Source organism: Sarcophilus harrisii, chromosome 3 (assembly GCF_902635505.1).
Source record: "Sarcophilus harrisii chromosome 3, mSarHar1.11, whole genome shotgun sequence".
NCBI lineage: Eukaryota > Metazoa > Chordata > Mammalia > Dasyuromorphia > Dasyuridae > Sarcophilus > Sarcophilus harrisii.
Window position 1 is genome coordinate 49,168,656 of NC_045428.1, and position 25,286 is coordinate 49,193,941.

Below are 25,286 nucleotides of genomic sequence, written 5' to 3' on the forward strand. Positions count from 1 at the left end.
GCTTTTGGACTAAGCTTTTTATTTACAAGATATATGCATGGGTAATTTTTCAGCACTGACAACTGCACAACCTTTTGTTCCAACTTTTCCCCTCCTTCCCCCCATCCCTTCCCCCATATGGCAGGTTGACCAATACATATTAAATATGTTAAAGTATAAGTTAAATACAATAGATGTATACATGTCTATACAGTTATTTTGCTGTACAAAAAGAATCAGGCTTTGAAATAGTGTACGACTAACCTGTGAAGGAAATCAAAAATGCAGGCGGACAAAAATAGAGGGATTGGGAATTCTATGTAGAGGTTCATAGTCATCTCCCAGAGTTCTTTCACTGAGTGTAGCTGGTTCAGTTCATTACTGCTCTATTGGAACTGGTTTGATTCATCTCATTGTTGAAGAGAGCCACGCCCATCAGAATTGATCATCATATAGTATTGTGGTTGAAGGATATAATGATCTCCTGGTCCTGCTCATTTCCCTCAGCATCAGTTCATGTAAGTCTCTCCAGGCCTCTCTGAAATCATTGTTGGTCATTTCTTACCGAACAATAATATTCCATAACATTCATATACCATAATTTATTCAGCCATTCTCCAACTGATGGGCATCCACTCAGTTTCCAGTTTCTGGCCACTACAAGAGGGCTGCCACAAACATTCTTGCACATACAGGTCCCTTTCCCTTCTTTAAGATCTCTTTGGGGTATAATCCCAGTAGAAACACTGCTGGATCAAAGGGTATGCACAGTTTGATAACTTTTTGAGCACAGTTCCAAACCGCTCTCCAGAATGGCTGGATGTGTTCACAATGCCACCAACAATGTATCAGTGTCCCTGTTTTCCCACATCCCCTCCAACATTTCGCATTATCTTTTCCTGTCATTCTAGCCAATCTGAGAGGTGTGTAGTGGTATCTCAGAGTTGTCTTAATTTGCATTTCTCTGATTAATAATGACTTGGAGCATCTTTTCATATGGCTAGATATAGTTTCAATTTCTTCATCTGAGAATTGTCTGTTCATATCCTTTGACCATTTATCAATCGGAGAATGGCTGATTTCTTACAAATTAGAGTCAATTCTCTATATATTTTGGAAATGAGGCCTTTATCAGAACCTTTGAAAGTCCTTAGACTTTTAATTGCTTCCTCTTCCTCTGATATCCTGTACTTTTGTTCCTCCTTGCTTTTTCATTATTCAGTGGGGCTTTTTTTGGACTTTACTTTTCTTGAATATTGCCTTTTGTGCTTGCCAGTGTTGACTTGATTCATATTTTTTCTCTGGCCTCTGGTGACTAACCTAATCTTTCTGCCTCTGCCCAATGATTTAGACTCTTTACAGTGATCCAATAACACCAAATATATGAAACATTTTACAACTCATAAAATACAGCATTTCCCCATCTTGCCAGCTTTGTTCCTACATTCCCAATCCCATTTTCTTTCTGTATAGTCACATCCTGCAACCATCTCTCCTAGAGTAAATGAATAAATTAATCAAAGAGCACTTAGTAAGAGGATGCTATATTCCCAACATTATGCTGAGCCCTAGGGATGCAAATACTAGATAGATAGTCCCTTCCTTCAAGATGTTTACATTCTAATTAATGGGGAGAAAACACCATAGGTAACTCAGAAAGGATTGCTTTTGTTTGATAATCACAGGAGTGATGAATGGACCTATTGGAGAGTGAACCCATGGAACCTTTCTAGTAGCAATGATAGTAGAAGTGTGATTAAGTTATATGAGCTAGAAAGTGAGGGTAAAAATACAGCATAGCAGTCCATCAGATTTTGAGGTGGCTAGGGTAGAATATGAAGCATGATATAGTGAGTCATATGATATATTTTCTGGTGACTACAGACGGATGATAGGCTCAATAAAAAAGCAACTTTTTATAGAAATAGCAAGTGGTCTTGTGGTATGAAACATTACATGTATTATCAGATTTTTTCAGTCTATTGATCAATTTTGATGATTTTTTCTCTCATTTTTATTTTTGCTCTTGAATTTCTTTAATATAAGGAATTGTCTCAGAAAAAATGGTAGAGAGGCATTAAGATAATTTGAGTGTTATAAAAACAAAAGATATCAAATTTTAAAAATAAGACACAAATGTATCTTAAGCCATTCACTCACTGTTTTAAGTTTCATTATTTGAGGTACTAGAAGTTGATTGGAAAGGCTCATTAACATGAGTAGAAATTTTTCAATTCTTATAAACCATGTTGAGTTAAACCCAAACATACCTTGGAAGCCAGATCCCTTTGCTGGAACAAATAGCATCATAAGGAGCTAGTAGGGATGATGTTTCTGTCTTCCAACTCTAACATTCTTGAATCTGCACTGCCAGACAAATTATGCAATTTAAAAATGTTATGTGGAAATAGAACACTGGGGAGATTTGTTGATCTGCAAACTCTGTGCTTTAAACTCCCAAATGGAAACACACTAGCAAGCTGACTACCTTCAAATAATGTATTGCTTTAAAGAGATAACCTCCTGCTAGGATCCTAAATATAACCTTGAACTGTGGCAAAATAGATTCTCCCTTTCTAACAAGATAGATGTTGTATTCTTAATTAAAGTGAGCTCAGATTTAAAGCCCAGATGTTCCCTTCACTGTTTTTGAATTAAAGTGGATGCTAGAAATCAACTGATGGGGGAAAATTTTTCAGGTTGTCTGTTTACAACCTAGACATGTTGCCAATACACCAGACCAAATACATTTTTTTTTCCTATTGTAGATACCTTCTCCTCTTCCTTTTCCTCCTCTCTTCCTTCTCTTCTTTTCCTTTATCTCCCCCTTCTCCTCCTCTCCTCGTTCTCTTCTTCTTTTCTTTTCCTCCTCTTCCTCCTCTCCTCCTTCCCTCCTTGTGTTTTTTTCTCCTTTTCTTCCTTTTATTTCTCCTTCCCTTTTCCTTTTCCTTTTTCTTCTTTTCCCCTCCTTCTCCCTTTCCTTCTTCTTCCCTCCTTCCTTTCCTCTTTCTCCTTCTCTTCTTTTTATTCCTCATATTCTCTCTTTTCCTCTTTTCATTATCCTTCTCTTTCTTATTGTTCACTTTCTTTTCCTTATCATTAACATTACTATTATTTCTACCAGACCTATGATTCAATGATCAATTAAATATTTATTCAGGATTTACTCTATTTAAGGCATTATTTTAGTTCCTGGAAGATATTTGTTGTTGTTGTTGTTTTTGCTGTTTTAAAATTAAAATTCCATAACTATAAAACTTTTGATAGTGGTACTCCTCTACCAAAGCATGTAGGTACTTGTAATTTAAAAATCATAAAAGAATTCCCTTAGAAGTTAGTTGAGATGGAGTCCAGTCCTATTTCCTCCTCCAAAGATGGCTCTCTATCTATTTTGTCACCCTGCCTTTATCACATCACACTAGAAAGTCAAGAGATGGTAGTTAGCAAAGGATAAATGCCCATGTTTAAGGAAAAGTCAACAGAAGCAAGCATAACATTTACAAAATCATAATTCTTTTCCCAACCCCTATCCCTCCCATAAACTTTTTGTAACATTAGAGCAAAAAAAGTCTTGCTTTTTTTGGTGTTTCCTACACTATACTATAAATTACTGAGATCCATAAAATAATCCATAAATTTGACTATCTTTCTTATTTACATCCCTAATACTTAGTACAATTCCTAACAAATAGTAGGTCCTTAATAAATGTATATTGTATTGTTAATTTCCTTCCGGGGTCAACAATTCTACCCAACATGAACAGATATCCCCTCCCTTTTCCCTAAGACCTGATACTTAAGGTAGTTTGATTGTTGTTTGTCCTTCATTCTCGAAGAGGACCAAGACATCCAGGAGGTGATGTTATGACATAAAGTGAATTGAATTTGAGGGAGGGAGGTCTCACTTTTCCCTCCAGAACCATCTGGGTCTAGTGGCCAGATATAGTATTTATAGCTAGAAGAGATATACCTAGAGGAAGCTCTGGATGGACCAATAATGAATTGAGATCTCTCTAGAGGAAGTAAATTTTTAGCCTAAGGCTAAAGTCAAAATTTGATCCCCAATTCCCTGAACTGTTCCCTATTGTTGCTGTTATTTGAAGATCACATGTCTCACTTTCCCCTCCAGAACCTTTTGGGTCCAGTGGCCAAATAATAGGATTTACAGCTAGAAGAGATTTACATAGAGGCAGCTCTGGAGGGACCAATAATGAAACTGAGATCTCTCTAGAGGAAGTAAGTGAATTTTTAGCCCAAGGCCAGGGGCTACCTATTAAAAACTAGAGCCAAAATTTGAGCCCAAGTTCCCTGTACTGTTCCCTGTTGTGGCTGTTGCTTGAAGATGACTGTGACATTTTTTGAGTGACTCTAGGACATATAGGCTGTGCTGTGACCAGTCTCACTTTCCCCTCCAGAGCCATCTGGGCCCAGGGGCCAGATCAGGAAGATGAGAGATGGCCCTGTTCTGATACCTGTACTACACTAATGTAGTCTGGTGCCTCCACTGCCCTCCAGAATGCCACTGAAAGTTCCTCTTTGCTTGATTTGTGGACAAGTCAGGGGTCCTTTTGTTGCGCCATTATTTGTAAGGGATAAACATCTCTATAGTGTCTCTGCAGCCTCCGTCCCTCTTTGGATCTCATAAAGAAAAAGAAGGATTCAACACTTCGTCTCCCTCACCTTTGAGCCAGCATGTGTTTCTTCCCCTGCAGAACCCTGTAACATTCCGACAAATTAATTGCAATTCCTAAATGGCTCGACACTCTTACAAGGAAACGGCGTTTTCATTTTTGTCCTTTGGAGCATACAGTGGAAGCAATGATGGGAATCTCTCCGCAAAGGGGCTGCGCTAAATTTGGAAATAACATTTGAGTTTGGTTGACATTTCCACCCTCATTCTTCATGGCTGCTGTAGTGTCTCGGAGGGAGAGTTTTGACAGTGGCAGCCAAGGGTGAAAGCCCAGGATGACTAAGAACAATGGCAGATCCAGGTTGGTAGACCCTCTGGGTGTTGTTTCTTTGGCAAAGCCCAGCTCAGTGGAGGATTCTATATTAAGAAAACTTGACCTGTGAATTTTCAGCAGGGTTCACAAATGGCTTCATGCTTCTAAATGAAGTGGGTCCTGGAGGTTTCTTACAAGCTAGCCAGAGGGTTTCCAAAGTCTTGGCAAGCCTTCTCATTCTCTACCTAAATAACAAAACAATCCTTCATCTGGGTATTCTCCTGGGAGTTAACCTCAGACTGGGACCAATCTCTGTTATAGCTTTGTCCCTTTCCAACCCTGAAAGGTTATAGTCTACTTTCCCAGTACCAAGACTATAGCTGCCTTATACTTAGAAATTAAGCTTTAGTTTTATTTTACTCATTTAAGTGATCTCAGATTTCATCAATATGAGCATAGGTTCCACCACAGTGACAGTAACTCTCTAGAATTGGTTGATTCATCCCCCCTTGGGCAGATTGATGTCCCTCCTCTCCTGGTGGCTCACCATCTTAGAACCAGAATGAGTGCTGAAGGCTTTGTGGCTTAAAACACATTGCAGTTCAGAACTGCTGAACCTCTCAGGTAGTAGTGATTACAAAGAGCACCATTATACCCAATAATATTTCTGCCTCTCTGTCTTGCTCATAATGTTCACTACCCCCATCACCAATTTTGAATTAAAGTTCAGATCCAATATTGTCTCTTCTATTTACTGTTGCTACATGCTACTTAGGTAATAGGCAAATCACTTAATCCTGTACACCAATTTTCTCATTTATATAATGAAAGAAATGGAACAATCAATAAATCAGCGAGTACTTAATAAGAACCAGCCATGTTTCAAGACCAGTGTTAAAAGCTAGGGATACAAGACAAAAACAAAACATTCCATTTTATTGATCGAGTGATCTCTAAGGTCCTTTTCAACTCTAGATTTTTGTGATCTTTTATGTATCCTTATCCTGATTCCCAAAGCTGACCTTTAGACATACTTCAGTGGTACTTATAAGTCTCATTTAGTAATAACTAGTCATAGAAATTGTAAGTTATATAGGTTTATAAAACATTTTGCATCTCTTATTTCATTTGATCTTTGTTACCTTGCAAGGAAGGTCTTATCATTATCCCCATTTTGCAGATGAGAAAGTTGAGGCCCAGAAAGATTAAGTAAATGTTCAGAACTTTAGTGTCAGAATATTTCAGTCAGAGTCAGATTCCTGACTTTTCACATCTACATTGCTTTTTATCACATTCTGCTTTGTTTTATATCTGTATTCGGTCTTATTTATTCTACCAAATTAAAAGTTTTTTGAGGTCAAAAAATCATATTTGTTCTTCTTTGAATCACTCACAACATTTACAGTACAGATGAGATGATCCCCCAAAAAATGTTGTTTATACCATTGGTTGAAATGTTGAATTGAACCAAAAGAAATGCAAGAGAGCAGAGCCAGCATTTTCATGAGCACCATGACAATTTTTTTTCAAATGTACAAACTTGTAATTATGAAATGTAAAACCCAATCTCTTTATCAGTATTTTAAATAAACAAAACTCTCCAGATGAACACACAAGTTGCTTCCTTCTTTGGGATCATAAAAAATTCATATGTTCATAAATGTAGAGCTTGGAGGAACCTCAGAAATCATTTCATGTATTCCCCTCATTTTCCAGTTAAAGAAACTGAGGCTGAGGGAAATGACTTGACCAAGATCACTTAGAGTTTGAACACAGAAACTTGAACTCCACTTCCAACAATCTTTCCACTTCACTAATGCTGCTCTGGATTTTACAAAAAAGAAAAGCAGTGAAAGGCAGGGAAACTCTGGGAGAAACAGGATTTTTCCATCCAAACTACAAGGTCACTTCAGATCTCTCTTACAAAAAGAAAATGCTCATTTCCTCCTAGAGCGCCCATTTAATAAGTTCCAAACTTAGAGACTCCTTTTTCACTTAAAAGCAAGGACTTCATGTTCCAGAGCAACTTAGGAATCTGTCAAAGGCATGGTCAGGGCTAAAATTTGCAACCCTTCTTGATGTCCTCATCCACCTCCCCGCAGCCTAAATCATGGCAAGCATTCATTGACCCTCTGTGCACTTGGGTTGATATATTGTCCCTTCCTTTTTGAGTGCTTACCCACTTTGGAAAGTGCTTACCCATGATTTGGAGTGGAACACTCAAATCAAACATCCCCAGTGCTGCTCACCAATAGAGAAAAAGAGAGAAAAAATAATCTTCTGACATCAAGATGGAAGAATTGTCTGCTCCTGCAATATCTCAATATCAAACACCATTATTTGTTTGATCAGTAATAATTACAGCAGTTCTACTCCTACTTTCATTACCAGTACTGGCAGCAGGTATCACAATACTACTAACAGACTGTAAAAAGCCAAGTCGCTTTTTGGTATTTAATTCAGGTGCCTCTGGAGCAATAATTCACTAAATGTTCCCATAAGAACTGAAAGACTTAATTAATGTGCCTTCCTAAGCACCCGGCTGACCACAGGAAAGTATCTTTGGCCTTTGAAAGAGGGAAGCCCAGTAGGTTCTAATTTGAATTCAAGAAATTTCTATCCAGAATTTCTCCTTTTCCCCTTCCAATATACCTAGAGACATCCTGAAATTCCCGGAGTCATATATACTGCAAAGTAAATGCTCTTCTCCATCAGTCCTTGGCAGAATGTAAGCCTATTTAATAGGCAGACAGTTGCCGGGGTGAATTCTATTGGGTATATATAATTATTAGTCCCATAAAAATCAATTTTTATTTATAATTAAGTAACATGACTGAAAAAGGCTTGGTTGGTACAGTTATTAAACGATAAATAATATATAAGTATTTGCCTACTTTCTTTAAGGGACAAAGACTTTTAATGGAAAAATACTTTAGGTTTCTAATAATTTTTACTCTTTAGAAGCCTTGGCTGAATTAAACAGCTTTTAAAACTTCTTGTTCTCAACTGTGTCAGGTGCTATTCTGTCATTTGTCCTTATGAGTAAGGTCAGAAGGAAAACTAAGGAAGGGTTTCCACTCCAGAAAAATCTGACACATTTTAAGGTAATTTAAAGGGATCAAGGACTTTCCCAATAAAATGAAAGTTCTCTGTCAATTTTTTTCTGCTACATGCACTTCTTTGTTTAAAACAATAATTAACTGTCACAGGTGGTAACAGGGCAAAGTGGAGAGAGGTATCTTGGAATCTAAAAGTCCTGAATTCAAGTCTGTGATACATAGTAACTGTGTTATAAGAGGCAAGTCAATTAACCTAAAGGGGTCCTAGACAGTTCTCCAAGATTATACCTGAGAGTTAAATTGATGGCCAATATCGGTAAAGAAAATTTGATCACTAGGAGGTACCCACAGTGGGGAAGTTATAAATCTCCAACAACAACAGATGCCTCCCAAAATTAAAGTCATCTAAATATTGGAGACTGGCCAGGACAAATGGAAAGGGTCCAGAGTTAGAAGGGACCAGAACAGACTTGTAGTTCAAGTCATCTATGAAAAAAGAGTCCTTTCTCCAACATAGGTACCAAGTGGTCATCCAAACAGTGGGTCAGAATCTCCAGTGAGAGGAACACAGAACCTCTTCATGTCGAGTTTAAATTTGCCTTTCTGAGACAGCTACTCATGATTTCTCCTAGTTTGGTATACTGCAGCCAAATGTTATCAATTTAATCTTTTCAGACATTTGTTGTCTCCCCCAGCTAACTATTTTCTTCCTCCTTACTTCTGTCAAGCTAAACATTCCTGGTCCCTTTAAGGATAATATCTGACATTTATATAAGGCTTTAAAATCTACAAAATGTGTACAATGGATAGAGTACTAGGCTTGGAGTTTGGAATTCTGAGTTCAAATCTGATCTCAGACACTTCCTAGCAATGTGACCCTGAGCAAGTCACTTAACCCTGTTGGGTTCAGTTTCCTGATCTATAAAATGAAATGAAAAGGAAACGGCAAGACACTCCAGTCTCTTTGCCAAGAAAACCCCAAATGGGGTCAAGAAGAGTTGGAAAAAACTAAAAAATGACTGAATACAAAATAATATTTTGGTCATGTATACTTATTATGTATCTAAGTTATATTTTAATATATTTAACATCTACTGGTCATCCTGCCATCTAGGGGAGGGGGTGGGGGTGGGGTAAGAGGTGAAAAATTGGAACAAGAGGTTTGGCAATTGTTAATGCTGTAAAGTTACCCATGTATATATCCTGTAATTAAAAGGCTATTAAATTAAAAATAAAAAAAATTTATAACTAATAAAGCAAAGCAGCCAGGAAAAAAAAATGACTGAATAACAAAATCGTTAGAGCAATATTATGAGGAAGATGCTATTATCTCTATTTTATAGATGAGAAAACAGAGGTTGGAAAAGTTTAAATAATGAGCTCAAGGTCACATAACCAGTAAGTGTCTCAGACTGAATTTGAACTCAGGTCTTCCTAACTCAAATTCAATAAACAATTCACTGTAGCACTGAGCTACCTAAACATTGTATAGTATGGACTTTTGAGCTTCTTCTTGATGTTCCTTATCAATGTCCTTACCAATCATGGCATCCCCTACTGATCTCTGGATGAGGTCTGATCCCCATCAGTAAATGTTAGTTTCAATTAAACAATGGCAAGAACTTAAGCACTTACTATCTGTTAAGGCACTGTGTTAAGCCCTGGAAACACAAATATAAGCAAAAAAATAGTCTCTCTCCTCAAGAAATGTATATTTTATTATAACTTAATTTAATAATAATTTAATTTAAAATAATTTAGTTAAACAAATAAAAGAGAATTGAAAAGTAAGAGATGGAAGAAGCTGAATTAGCAAAGTCTACAAAGTCAGAAGCATAGTCATGAGGTGAATGAAGTATAACTGGTCCCAACCTGTCCCCAAAATAGAAATCCCTGGAAAGAGTTCAAGAAGAGAAGGGGGCTAGCATGATGGAGACATATTTCAAGGTGAAATGAGTCTAAATACAAAAGTCAGAAGTCCTAAGGGTAGGAAGATGGCTTCATTGTGGTCCCAAAGTCCTTAAAGTCAGAAGCACAGTCAAGGTGATAGAAGAATGGGAACGGAGAGTAAAGAAAGATAAAAGCAAAAAAAAGAACTCAAGACTGAAGGTATATCTTTAATTGATATCCATGAATTTACTTTTATAAACTAGGGAGGATCTAAAAGATGCATGGTGACAAGAGTTCAGACCCTGAGAGAGCAATTTAGAGAGGATAAGGTTGTCCAGTGGTACTAAGGAGAGTTCCAGAGATGGCAGGAAGTATGAATGATTGATAGTTCCCCCAAATATCTGTGATATCCTAGTATACTTATGACCTGGGACTAGAAAAGAGATTCTAATAATAGCAATTTACTTATATACATGGAATGCTTTTACCTCCACCAATTCACTTGTTTTTACAAAAGCAGTTTTGATATGAGATATGATAAGAGAAAAGGGAAGATTCAAATTATCAAGATGTACCCCCTCCAAAAAAGAAAAAATCTACTCTCTCTCTTTTATCAGTTCATATTTGAATAGGGAAGACAACCTATAAATAATGATGTTCATAGAAGATGCATACAGACTAGATTCAGGAGTGACTTGGCAATAAAATGACATCAAGATCTTGGTTCAGTAATTTAAGTAAAAGAAAATGAGAAGCTCTTTTCTGAGAGTCAACTGGACATGATAGGAATCCTACTTTCCCCCAATGCCAACTAGAATAGGATGTCAAAAAAAGAAATTGGGTCTTATGGGTCTTTACTGTCTCTAAATTTGCACCCAACATGATCTAGGCACATGGGGAGAGCTCAATACTTACTTCTTGATTGAATGACCCACCTAGAAGCTATCTACTCCTACTCTGTGTCCCTTTCCCACTCATATTCCCACAAGCCAAAATGGATCGCAGTCGCAGAAAGAAATAGCTGGTAGCTGAAGCAAACTACATTTTCAAGATGGAATAACAGAGGAAGCATCTATGTCCGGGTCAAGTGAGATGAGGCTTTGCTTTTCAGCAAAGCTATCTACCCAGTGGGAGTAGCTAAAGGTCACCTCTCTTTAGCACTATCAGAGACCTAGTGCCTTCCAGGGCTCTGTAGCCTAGCAACCAGTTTCTGCAGCACAGCTCCTAAAGCCGGGGGAAATGGTGTTTAGGATGATGAATGAATGAATAGGTTAAGGAATTGGGCAGGGCTGGAAAGACCAGATGCATCTCTGGGCAGCCTCTCTGGTATTGGATACATATCTTCTGCTTACTGTCAGGCTATCTAAGAGAAGTCGTAGTATCTGCTTTTCTCTGCCCCTTTCAGACTTCCATGTCCAGCTAACTCTCTTACTTTTTGAAATTCAAATCATTTTTCATTTGCATCCTATCAAGATTCTGGTCCCAGCTTTCTACCAGTCCCACCTAATCATTTCTCCTCCACGATTTCAAGGGATTTGAAACCTGGCTAGCCAACATTCTTCTTCCCTGCTTTCATGCTTACGTGTGTGGTGTCCCTTCTAATCCCCTGGTCTTTCTTTACATTAGCCTGCTTAACTTTCATGATCTTTGCCTTTTCTCCACAAAAGCAACACATCAGTATGTTCATATCCTGGTTCTCACCATCTTCCATGAGACACAACCCTGAAGTTCCTCAGTCACACTATATCCTCTTCTCCCTCCATCTCTCTGCTTCGATCATCTGAAATTCATCATGACCTCTACTCACTTCACTCTTCCTTCTTCTTCTTCTTCTTGTTTGTCCTTTGTTCTGGAAGAGGACCACGGCATCCGGGAGGGGATACCATCATATGCCAGTGAATTGAGCAAGGGAGGGCTGAACAAGAGCACCGGCCTCAGTTTCTCCTCCAGAGCCATCTAGATCCAGTGGCCAGATATAGATCAAGGCGACTGGAGATGGCAAGGGAGACATTGGGTTCTTTAAGCTAAGGTCTTTAATAGGTCTCAATTCGACTGAAGCCATACCTATTCAGGGATGAAGGCTAAGTATCAATTGAGGCAAAGAATCTCCCCCTTTCACCTAATCCAAAAAAATCTAAATAAATAAGTGAATGAATGAATCTGGGAGGGGTCCACCCCAAAGACCATTCAGTCTCTGCTCACTTTTTTCTCTTTGAAATCCTGATGCTATAGCTAATCTGCTCAAATATCTAATATCTCTACTATTGAATTTCTTGCATTCATTTGCTGTTAATGTCCTCCTACATTCCTGGCTCTAGATTCTTAATTGTCCAAATTCTCTATGTTTTTTTTTGCAGACTGCTCTAGGAGAAAGTCACACAATCATGCTGACTGAATCTACTACATTTTCATAACCTCATATCACTTGAGCCCCTATTGTTGCCTACCAGTTGTGTGGAGGGTTTTGCTCTCTGTTGAATTTCCTACAATATCTGTTTCTAATCTTCTTTTCTCTCCTCTAGAGATAAGAAAAATAATCAATCTCACAAAAATTTCTTGATTATTCCTCCAATGGCCTTTTCTAAATCTTCATCCTTCTTGACATCTCTACAAGTTTTAGTACTATTGATGTTCTATTGTAAGCCAGGCCCATGGTAGACCAATCTAGCAATTCAGGTTCAAGGTTTAAAACACAATAAGGTGCTATATGTGGATCCTGAAATTCAATTTTACTAATGGGAAACTTTACTAATGGGAAATTAAAAGAACAAAGCCTCCACAGTTAAAAGAGATATAGAAAGGTTACTTGCCAAGTTCTGCAGTTACCATGGCAACTGGCCAAGTTAAATCCAGAAGGCAATCCCCTCAGGCAATTGTCATTTTAATGAAATCTTTGAACCCATTCTCCCTTCATGAGATGTCCTCATACTTCTTGCAGTAAAAACCATATGGCTTCCCCTACTCTTTTTAAAATGCCAGCCCAACCTATAGACTACTTTGTAGGAGTGCCAAAAGACTAAGCAGAAAGGGGCGGGGGGGAGTGACAGAGACAGAGACAGAGAGACAGAGAGAGACAGAAAGTCAGAGACACAGAGACAGAGAAAGACTGAGACAGAGATTCATACAGAGAGAAACAGAAAGAGAAACAAAGAGAGACATAGAGACACACACACAAAGAGACAGAGACAGAGACAAAGATAGAGAGGAACAGAGACACAGAAAGACAGAGACAGAGAGATAGAGAAAGTCAGAGACACAGAGAGACAAAGATTGAGACAGAGACTCACACAGAGAGAAACAGAGACAGAGAGACACAGAGACACACACAAAGAGAGAGACAGACAGGGAGAGAGAGAGAGACAGAAAGGGAAGGAGAGAGACAGGGAGAGAGAGAGAAAAAGAGAGAGAGAGAGAAAGAGAGAGAGAGAGAAAGTACAGAAAGAAAAGGAAAATAGGAAGATGAGAAGATCCATTTATAACCACTGTGCTCTGCAATCCTCAGAGGTCCCAGCTTTCCATCAATACCCCTCCATTTCACACATAAGGAAACAGAGGTCCAGGAAAATTGAACACTTTGTTCTAGGGCACATAGATAATGAGACCTTAATTCTGACTGACTTAACTTTGGAGCTAGTGAATGACCTTTCTTGTTTGAATTGAGTTGAATGAACCCCTTCATCCTGAATTCTCTTTGCCCCAGATTTTTCTGACATTGCTTTCCTGATTGTCTTCCTAATTGATTTGACCTTTCTCTGTCTCCTTTGCTGATTATCCTATACCCAAGACTTTGTCCTAACCACCCTTCCCTTCTCTCTTTACATTTATATTTTCTCTAATGGTGATTTCATCAGCTCCCATGGGCTCGACTATCAACAACTCTAGGCCAACAACTCTCCAATCCCCATATCTAGCTCCCATCTTTCTTCTGAGCTCCAGTGACACATCACTAAGTGATTGCTGGACTAAAACCACCTGGATAGCCCAAAGGCATCTCAAGATCAATATGTCAAAAACAGAATTCATTATCTTTCCCTCTAACTCCATCCCTGTTGCTTACTTTACTATTTATATCAAGGGCATCACCACTAACCTTCCAGTCTCTCAGGAACACAACCTTGACATAAACCTCACTCTTCCCTCTGCCTTATCTTTCATATCTGATTAGCTTGTCAATTTGACCTCCCCCCAATGACTCATGTCCATGCCCTTTTTTAAAATCATAAAATCTTAAATTAAAATCATAAAATCTAATATGTGACCTCATCATCCCTTACCTGGGCTATTAAAAAACTCTCCTAGATAGTGTTTCTACAACCTGTCCATGATCTCTTTCATCTATCCTCAATATAAGCCAAATTAATCTCCTAAAGCATACTCATGGGCCACTGCCATTCTCTTCTAAAGAGCCTCCAGTGGATTCCTATTGCCTATAGCTTGAAATTCAGACTTTCAGGATGTTCAGTCTGGTTCCACTGATGTTATTTATATGTTAAATATATGTTACTTACCTAATACATAGCATATCATTTCTCAACTCCATGGATTGTCTCCTATGTCAAGTATACCCCACCTTTTAACTTTTGCCTCTGGGAGTCCATAAGTCCCTTCAAGATTCAATTCGGTCCCTCCTGAATAAGGTCTTTCCTGATTCACCCAATTATTTGTACTTTCCCAACTCCACAGATACCATTATGAAGGAGGAAAAAACAAAACAAAACCCACCCTTCTTATTTATTTTATTTTTGCTTATCACTAAACATGTTGTAATACCCCCAACTCATCCAGTAGGATATATATTTTATAATTGGATAGTTCCTTTAAAAAAAAAAAGTCTAGCATTTAACATAGTATCTTACGTATAGTAACACTTAATAAAATGAATTGATGAACATAGGATTTGGGCATCATAGAACAAAAGCTAGAAGTGACTATCTGGTCCAGTCTCACATTTTACACATGAGGAAATAGTGATACAGAAAAACTGAATGCTTTGTCCAAGAGCACATGTGCAGTGTCAGAGATGGTATCTGAATTCTGACTGACTTCAGAGCCCGTGAATGCTTTTTCCTGTTTGAATTGAGTTGAATGCAAATTCTGTGCGTCAAAAGGCATCTACGCCAACCTAATGATTTTGGGAAATTATTTGCAAAGCTGTGTTAATATGTGAAAAGCCTCCCTGGAGGGCAGAATGCAAACAGAATGTTTTATCATTATATTTATCATTATCACATTGGAATGGAGAAGTTTGCTAATCTCAGTCAAAGCCACTATCTCAAACCTACAAATCAGCTTTGAGCACTGGATGATGTGGCTTTATGGCATCCCTTGTTACCAGCACACACAATAGGCCTAAACCTGGTTTTCTGAAAAGTGTAATACTTTATAAAAATGGGGGGATGGGCACATCAAAGGCAGTACTTTTTTCCTCACAAATTTCAAGGGTTACACTCAATATCCACATTCTTCTTCATTATCCAATTATAAGATCAAAGAGAAAAGTGTTTGACCTAGTTCTGGGGCTTAAAGTCATGAGATAAAAACTAAGCACATTTCAAACAAACTGTTATACATTGGGTTTCCTATCAGAGAATTAGGTTCTGCTTTCTAGTGCTCCCTTTAACTAGTCTCCAGATCAAAGATACCAGGTTAGAAAACAAATCATCAGAGCCGAAAATATTTCACCTGTCTCCTTGTAAAGTTCAAGTTTAGATTTGTGTCAGAGATACCTTTCACTTTAGCCCACTACAAACTGCCCTTTAAATTTTTATCTCAAAATCTTTTGATTTGAATTCTAATGACTTTAAAAGATCCTATATTCAAAGAAAAAGGAGTGTAACTTAATGAGTTTTTGGGAAGTATCTAATCTTGGCAACTCCATTGATTTTAACATGGCGATGCTGAAAGTTTCCTACTATAGGAAATGACTTCTCCTTGATCTGAACATGCTAAGTTTGGTGGTAACTGGTAGAAAATGGTCAACATGGAAAGCTGTGGAAGAATATAGCACTCCCACTGATGGAATGATTTCCTTAGTGGAAATAAATCTGATGGCATCTGCCAGAACTAGGACATAAAAGATAACCTTTAGCAGCTGCAGCAGTTTTTTTCTGTGGGAAAATGTGGGCTTTTTTCTCCCTAGAGGTTAATATTATGCTACAGTTGACATTGCTGGAGTTCTATTTCTGAGGGTTACACTGGCGAAGAAGAGAAATGCCTTGTGGTTTACGACAAGATCACAGCTGAAGATTCTGTACACACCATGATTTGTATAGGCCATTTGTGCATAAACCATTAAAGTGCACGTTTTTAAACCAGGAACATTTGTGAATATATAACAGCACCAAAGACATATGGCCAATAAATAATTCACCGTTATCCATCTTCTCTGCAGATTCCTTATACACCTACCATGTTTTAATGTCTAGTTTGCTCAGAAACGATATTCTTTACGATTCTTCTGATATAAAAATGTTTACTGACTGGCAGCAGAATGGGGAAACTCTGAGATCAGGCTGCTAAAAAGGCCAGCTTTGCTCAGATCTCTATCTTTATCAGGCAGTTTTTGTAAACTACCTTGCTGGAAGAAAGTATTCATTCTTCCAATACGGGGTCACAAAAGGCTGATCTGGGCTTTGTGCTTCTATGATTGCACTAATTCATTCTCCTTCTTTTTTGTCTTTTCAGTTCTATATCTATTTACAGTCCCAAGGACAACCCAAACACTTTTGATGCTGCTGCCTTCTTCCAATCCGTTGGAAACTTCCTCGGAATCTTTGCTGGATCATTCGCCATGGGATCCGCCTATGCTGTTGTCACGGCTCTGATATCCTTTGTTATTGGCTATTTTGGGTTCTTTTTATTTTTTTAACTTATTTTTAAAAGAACTCTATGAGATGGAAAAGCAAAATCCCAATTTGTTGTATGTCAACAAAGATGGACAATGAGTCATGATTATGTGCTCCAAAAACCAAATGCAAAACTGTAAGGTTGGTTGTGGATTCAGTAATAATAACTGGCATTTGTAGAGACTTTTGAGGTTTACAAAGCACTTTACAAATATTATCTCACTTGATTCGTGCAACAAGAAAATTGGTGCTAATAATATTCTTATTTTACAAGGGAGGAAACTGAGACAAACTGGGTTTAAATGGCTTGCTCAGCCCAAAGTCACACAGCTAGTGGATGTCTGAGGTTGGAAATGAGCTTGGGTTTTCCTGATCCTCTATATGATCCCCCATCCAATGTACCAACAAGCATTTTTCCAATCACAGATGAAACTAAATATTTTTGCAACAATCTGACCCCAACCAAGCTCTCTGGATAACCTGAAACAACGTCTCTGAGGATAATAAGATCATACACTGATAGGTAGAGAAGATCTTAGAAGCTAATGAGTCCAATACTCATATTTTATAAATGAGGAAACTAGTACAGTATAGTTGAAATTGTGCTAAAATTCAATTGTAGGACATAAGTCAAATTCTGATTTTACTACTCAGTTACTTAATATCTCTGTGTCTCAGTTTCCTTACTTGAAAAATATGAATTTTTAACTAAATAACTTTTAAGATCCTTCTAGTTCTATATCTTTGATTCCATGACCAAAGTCATAGAGGGGAGTAAGCTTTACAGTCAGGATTGAATCTAGATTTCTCTGATTCCAGGGGTAGCAATAATGCATCCAAGCTTGGAGTCAAAAACACTCATCTTTGCGAGTTCAAATCTAGCCTCAGACGGTTACCAACTGAATAACCCTGAGCAAATCATTTAACCTTGTTTGCCTCAGTTTCCTCATCTATACAAGGAGCTGGAGAAAGAAATGTCAAAACAACTCTAGTATCTTTAACAAGAAAATCTCAAATGAGGTCATGAAGAGTTGGAAATGACTAAACAACAATAGCAAACAATCTCTGACTCCAGGCCCAATTCCTTTTCTCAGTACCATGTTGTCTCTGCAGAGGGAACCAAGAATGACATTTTTGTCACCAGTTTCAATAACAGGTTGGGTACCAGAAATCAAAAAGTTCAAAGGTTTATTAAGAGACAGGCATAAATCAGGAAACAAACAATCAATACTCTACTAACTTTTGATAATTATTGAGCTCCTTCTCAAGATTGTGTGAACTGGTTACTGGATTTCAGGGTAATTTCAAATCAGAAGACCCCTATGTATATCTGCCAATGTCTCTAACTTATCCATAGAATATGGGATCGAGTCTTGTGCAGGCAGCATATATTGAAGCAAATTCGATTGAATTAAGCATTTATCAAAAATATGATCTTATTAGCACTTCAATATATTTGAAATAATTATAAGTAGTATCTGCCCTCAAGAGGACTGAAGTCTTGAAAAATCAGAGAAACAATCAAAAATTAATTGGCAACTGATGAGGGATGATAAACAATTAAGTAATGTGTTATGCAAAATAAATGTTAAGAGAACTGAAAAAAAGAAAGAAAAGATAGTAGAATGATCAGGTAAATTTTCCCAGATGAGATGGGCTTTTAGCTGCCTCCTGAAGAATGGAGAAAATTTTGAAAAGAGGAATTCAGGGGAGAAAGATTGGGAGAGAGACAGAAGCAAAGAAAAATGAAAGCAAAAAAATGAGCTCTGCACATTCTGATGGTGGTGAAGGGATTGCCCTGATTGGAATGGACGATTGGCAAGTGGAAAGAGATAAGGTTAAAAAGTTAAAATGAGCTCAGATAGCAAGGGCCTCTGAATGCCAGACAGAGGCTTCTCACTTTTATTCAATAGGCAATGAAGAGTCATTTGAGCTTTTGATCTAGGGAATGGGTAATAAGAACAAGCTTTTAATAAAATTGGTTTCATAATAAGATGGATTAGGAAAAGAATTGTTAACTTGGGACCCATGGATAGCAGGGTTAGAATTTTTAATATTTTGATAACTCTAATATAATTGTTACCCTTTGCAACCATATATGTTTTATTTTATGCATTTAAAATCTTATTCTGAGGAAACCATAGGCTTTACCACACTGCTAAGGAGTTCCATGATACACAAAAAAATTAAGAACCCCTGGACCACAGGAAAGCAAGGGTAGAGGCAGAGATATGTTCGATTATTACAGTAATCCAGGATCAATAGAATAAAGGCCTGGCTTATGGTGGTGACAGAATGAATGAAAAAAGACAGAATGGAAAAGAGTGCTATTCTGAAGAAAATCACTAGGCTTTGAGAGTGGGCGGTAGGTAAATGAAGGAAAGATAAAAATCAAACAATATGGAAGTGTTTTGAGCCAAAGCAGAAAAAAGAATGAATTGTAGCCAATGTGAATAGAAACAGAAAAAAATAAAGGGGAAAAATAGGCTTAGAGAACAAGGTTATAAATTCAATAGCCTATTGATCTTGCTACAGAAAAATAAACTTGGAAAGAAACAGAGAGGGAATTCAGAGCTCAGCTCTAGAGGATGAAATTTTACGAACTCATTCACAATGCAAAGTAAAGATGTAAGAATGGGTCACTTCATCAAAGGAGAGTGGGAAAAAACTTAAAGGGAGTATATAATATTTAATTGGATAATAACATTCCTGTTCTTTCATTGGGATAGGTTACTCCCTGTGTGGAAACCTCCTCTCTCAAGTAAGATGGCCTGTACTGTGCAATTTATGGTTTTAGAGAGTTTCTTGGGAGTACTGAGGTGCATGGATGTATGTATCAAATGGGGAACCTTCACCCAGGTCTTCTTGAGCCTGCCTGAAAGGACAGCTCTCTATCCATATATGCTATATATCTATATGCCCTTTAGTTTATCTTCATCTCTTTCAAAATATTTAAATTTCTCTAGCTCTAGTTTCTTCATCTATAAAACTAGGTGACATTTAAGGTCCCTTATACTTCCAAATTTATAATCTTGTAATTCCCATAAAAAATCCTTTTCTTGAGTTTATTGATTAGGAAATAAAGGCTCAGACAGATTCACTGCTACAACTACTACAGATACTACTACTACTGTCACCACCACCACTACCTACATAATATTGCAGTAGCCAGTACCATTGATATTTACTTTTCAAAGCACTTTACAGATATTATAGCATCTGATGCTCATAACTCTCAGCATGGATGCTATTATCACCCCATTTTTCATAAGAAGAAACTGAGACAAAGATTAAGATAATTCAGGATCCGATAGCTGAGATCAGACTTGAATTCAGTTCTCCCTCATATCATGTCCAATATTCATGTCCAATTATTTGCTTCTAGTCATACAACTTGAAAGCAACAGAATTGGGACTAGAAAAGTCAAGGCTTCTCATTCCCAGTTCCATATTCTTTTTGCCATACCACATTCAAGCTTCCTCACAACTGAGCATTTGGAAATACTCCCAGGGAAGATATTGTTTGTTTAGCAGTTTCTTTGTGTCCCCATTTGGGGTTTCATTTTATAGATGAGGAAACTGAGGGAAACTTGCTTAAGTGATTTGGCCAAGATCACACAGTTAATAAGTGTTGAACTCAGGAAGATGAGACTACTTGACTCTAGGGCTGGCTCTCTACTGTGTTACCTCACTGCCCAGAGAAAAAATAGAAGAGGAAATGGAACTAGCTAGGAAACTAGAGAAAACCAGGTTATTGTAATTTCTTGAAAGCCAGTGGAAAAGAGGGTTTCCTGAAGGAGAGGAAAGAGTGAGATCATCAAATATCATCAAGTTTGAAGAGAATTGTGTACAGAAAAAAATAATTAGATTTAATATGGTGATCAATGACTTTCAAATCCCACAAATATTTATGGAGCAACTATTCAATATAAGGATCTCTTCTAAATCCCAGAGAGGCTGGCAATCTGGGAGAGTAAAAAAAAAATCTCTGGATTTGGAGTCGGGATGTCAGGGTCAAAACCTTAGACAAATCACTTAAGGTTAAGCTGGGTAGACTTCTAAGACCCCTGCCAGCTCCAGTGCTCCTAAGGGCAAGAAGTAGAGGCAAAGAGCAGAGCGCTTTTCAGTTGCACCATGGCTTTGACCCAAGCCTTGGGTCTGGGCCAAAACAGAACCATCCTCTGGAGAAGGTCAAAATGGCAGCTTGCCCCTCTGCCTTGTGTGTGTCTGCTGATATTATAAGCAGGGTGAGTTCATGCCAGCCAGAATTCTTGTTTTGTAGCATATAAGACTGTCTGCCAAGCTCATTCGGGAGACCCAAAGAACTGTAAAAGCCAGTTTAAATGCTTGTCTTTTTATCAGAACAAATGTTGCCACACACATGCACACACACAAAATGCTTGCTTAAAAAGGAGAAAGATGGCTAATTCATAGTCAGGATAATTTCTGAATTTTGTCTTAGCAAAAAACTGAAGATAACCCAAATCTTTTCCTATCCACAAAGAGTTTCTCCCCCCCACCCCCACCCCCTAATTTTCAGCTTTCAGTAAAAGTGCTTTATAAAACTGTTGTGAAGAAACCCACTCCTATAATTTCCTCATTGCAATGGAGAGAATACTGAGCCTAGAGCCTTTACTAGCTGTTATTCTGGTCAAGTCACTTTATCCCATCTGCCTTGGTTTCCTCATTTGTAAAAATGAGCTTTTAGAAGGAAACAGCCAACAGCAAAACAAAACAAAACAAAACCAAAAAAAAAAAAAAAACAAGTGTAGTCATGAAATGTTGAACATGAATAAAAACAATTAACAGCAATGAAATTTTTTAAAATCATGATCATAGTTTACCTATAGAGATGAGATCATAGACCATTAAAAAACTATACTTCACATTTATATTGCATTTTACAGTCAACAAAGTGTTTTCTTATAATGCTCTATGAAGCTGGTAGTAAAAATGGTATTTCCATTTTAGAGTTAAGGGATATGTGGCTCAGAGAAATTTAGTGATTGCCCATAATCACAGACAGAACTTGAAACCAGACAGTATAGGAATAGTGGGAAAGACTTAGAATCACAGAACAAAGCCTGGTTCCAGTATGCATCATCTTTATGACTTTGGACAAGTCACTGAGGTCACTTAGTCATTCTCAGCTTGAGTTTCCTCATCTATAAAAGAAAGGCTAGAAGATACCTAAGGCCCCAGTGTATCAATCACATGCATTTATTAAGCACCTACTTCTTAAGGCTCCTAGTATCAGTCATATGCATTCATTAAGCATCTACTTCCTAAGGTACTTAATAATAGGTGCTTAATAAATGTAAGTGATTGATACATCGGGGCCTATTTCCTAAGGCTTCTATCAGTCACATACATTTATTAAGCACTTACAGTACCTACTTCCTAAGGCCCCTGTGTATCAATCACAAGCATTTATTAAGCACCTATTTCCTAAGGCCCCTGTGTATCAATCACAAGCATTTATTAAGCACTTACTTCCTAAGGCTCAGATCAGTCCCACATATTTATTAAGCACTTACTTCCAATTTACTAGGCATTTGGCTAGAGACAGAAATGCAAAAATACATGATCCCCAGCCTCAAAGAGCTTGTGGTCCACCTGGAGTATATGACATATTTCTAGAGAAGTAAATACAAATCATGAGCCCCACTCCACAAAATGTAGAGTGACTAAATAATAGAAGGATTGAACTAACAGGTCAGGAAGGAACACTTGAAAGAAAGGACACTAGAAGCAAATCTTAAAGAGATTCCATGATACAAGGAGATATAACCCAGATATCTGGGTAGCTACATTCCAAAAGAAGTGCTTTCCTTTGAAATCCTGTGTATTTTTTTTCATTTAAAAATATTATTTTGATTGGAGTTTTCCTTAAAATGATCAGTTATATCTATTTAAAACTATCAGTAAGTATCATATATAATGGGAAAAAAACTAGAACCATTCTCATTAAGATAAGGGGTAAAAGAAGGTTGCCTACTATCACCATTACTATTCAATATTGTTTTAGAAATGTTAGCTTTGGCAGTAAGAGAAGAGAAACAAATTAAAGGAATTAGAGTAAATAATGAGGAAATCAAATTATCACCCTTTGCAGGTAATATGATGGTATACTTAGAGAATCCAACAAAATCAACTAAAAAACTACTGGAAACAAATCACAACTTTAGCAAATGTGCAGGATACAAAATAAATCCACATAAATTGTCAGCATTTCTATACTTTACCAACAAAGTCCAGCAGCAAGAGACACAAAGGGAAATTCCATTTAAAATAACCTTAGGTAATGTAAAATATTTGGGAGCCTACCTATCAAGACAAAGTCAGGAACTATATAAACACAATTGTAAAACACTTTCCATACAAATAAAATCAGATATAATCAATTGGAAGAATATCAAGTGCTCATGCATAGGCTGAGCTTGCATAATAAAAATGACAATTCTACCCAAACTAATATATTTATTCAGTGCCATTCCAATCAAACTCCCAAGCAATTATTTTACAGAGCTAGAAAAAATAACAAAATTCATCTGGAAGAACAAAAGGACAAGTATTTCAAGGGAATTAATGAAAAAATTGCAAATGAAGGTGGCCTAGCTGTACCAGATTTACAACTAGATTATAAAGCAGCAGTCATCAAAACCACTTGGTACTGGCTAAGAAGTAGAGTAGGCAATCAGTGTAATAGATTAGGTTCACAAAACACATTAGTCAATGATTATAGTAATCTAATGTTTAAGAAATCTAAAGACTCCAGTTTCTAAGATAAGAACTCACTATTTGACAAAAATTGCTGGGAAAATTAGAAATTAGTATTGCAGAAATTAGCCATTAATTCACACAACACCATATACCAAGATAAGGTTGAAATGGGTTCATGATTTAGATATAAAGAATGATATTGTAGTTAAAAGAACAAAGCATAGTCTACCTCTCAATTCTGTGGCCAAAGAAGAACTAGAGTACATTATGCAACACAAAATGGATAATTTTGATTATATTAAGTTAAAAAGTTTTTATACAAACAAAATCAATGCAGACAAGATTAGAAGGGAAACAATAAAGTAGGGGGAAAATTTACATCTAATAGTTCTGATAAAGACCTCATTTCTAAAATATAAAATCTAAAATATAACAGGAAAAGATAATGATGAATGTTGGAGGGAATGTGGGAAAATCTTGGACACTAATACATTGCTGGTGGAGTTGTGAACTGATTTAAAGAGCAATATGGGACTATGCCCAAAGGGCTGTCAAACTGTGCATGATCTTTGATTCAGCTGTGTCTTTGCTATATGTCCTGTGTCCCAAAGAGACCATTAAAAAAAAGGGGGAAAGACCCACATGCAAAAATGTTTGTAGTAGCTCTTTTTTTGTGGTAACAAAGAATTGTAAAGTTAGTAGATGCCCATCAATTGGGAAATGGCTGATTAAGTTATGGGATATTATTGTTCTATAAGAAATCATCAACAAAATGATTTCAGACAGACCTGAAGAGACCTACATGAACTGATACTAAGTGAAATGAGTGGAGCCAGGGGAACATTGTGCACAGAACAACAATGATCAGTTCTGATGAGCGTGGCTCTTTTCCATGACAAGGTGATTCAGGCCAGTTCCAGTAGACTTGTGATGGAGAGAGCCATTTGCACCCAGTGTGGATCACAATATAGAATTTTCACTTTTTTGTTGTTGTTTGCTTGCATTTTGTTTTCTTTCAATTTATTTCCCTTTTTGATCTGATTTTTCTTGTGCAGCATGATATTTGTGGAAATATGTATAGAAAATTTGCATGTTTAACATGTATTGAATTGCTTGTTGTCTAGGGTAAGAGGTGAGAAGTAGGGAGGGAGAAAAAAATTTGGAACGCAGAGTTGTACAGGGTGAATGTTGGAAACTATCTATGCATGTGTTTTAAAAATAAAAACCTTTAAAAATAAATAAAAAATATTATTCTGAGGGTTTTACCAGACTACCCAAGGAATCCAGTACACACAGAAATATTGAGAATCCCTACCTTAATGTAAAGTCTTCCCTACTCTCAATCTAGTCTTCTTTTTCAATATTAATAATCATGATGAGAAATAACTAACATTTATATAATGTTTCAAGCTTTATAAAATGATTTATATTTATATAAAATCTTTTTTGATCTTCACAATAATTCTATATAGATGCAATTATTAACTCCATTTTACATAGAAGGAAACTGAGGTGAGAGAGAGGTTAAGGGACTTGCCCAGAGTTATATAACTAGAAGAGTTTTTACTTAAGTCTCACTGACTTCAACTCTCTTACATGTAAACAACTATAACAGGTGACCTCTCCATTGCACAACTATCTGACTATGGAACAGCTATTCTGTAAGCTTTCAGAGATATATAAATTCCCATTTATTGGCAGGCTCTGGTCATATACTCTCTATCTCATTGTCAATGTAAAGATTAGAAATTAAATTTTACCCTGGAAAAATAAGAAAAAAAAAACAGTGACTTCCATACATAAGATACCTTGTCTAAATCGGAGGAAAACAACAACAAAACATCTTT

General features: G+C 37.1%; 1 protein-coding gene across 2 annotated transcripts in view; it reads left to right on the top strand.

Annotated features, from left to right (window-relative positions):
• SLC9A9 (solute carrier family 9 member A9) overlaps nucleotides 1-25,286 on the top strand; it is a 709,438-nt gene that overhangs the window by 297,552 nt on the left and 386,600 nt on the right. For both annotated transcript variants that reach the window (XM_031957809.1, XM_031957810.1), the window contains exon 7: nucleotides 16,556-16,694. In XM_031957809.1, the coding sequence (XP_031813669.1) occupies nucleotides 16,556-16,694 (139 nt within the window). The remainder of the gene's footprint in view (nucleotides 1-16,555; nucleotides 16,695-25,286) is intronic.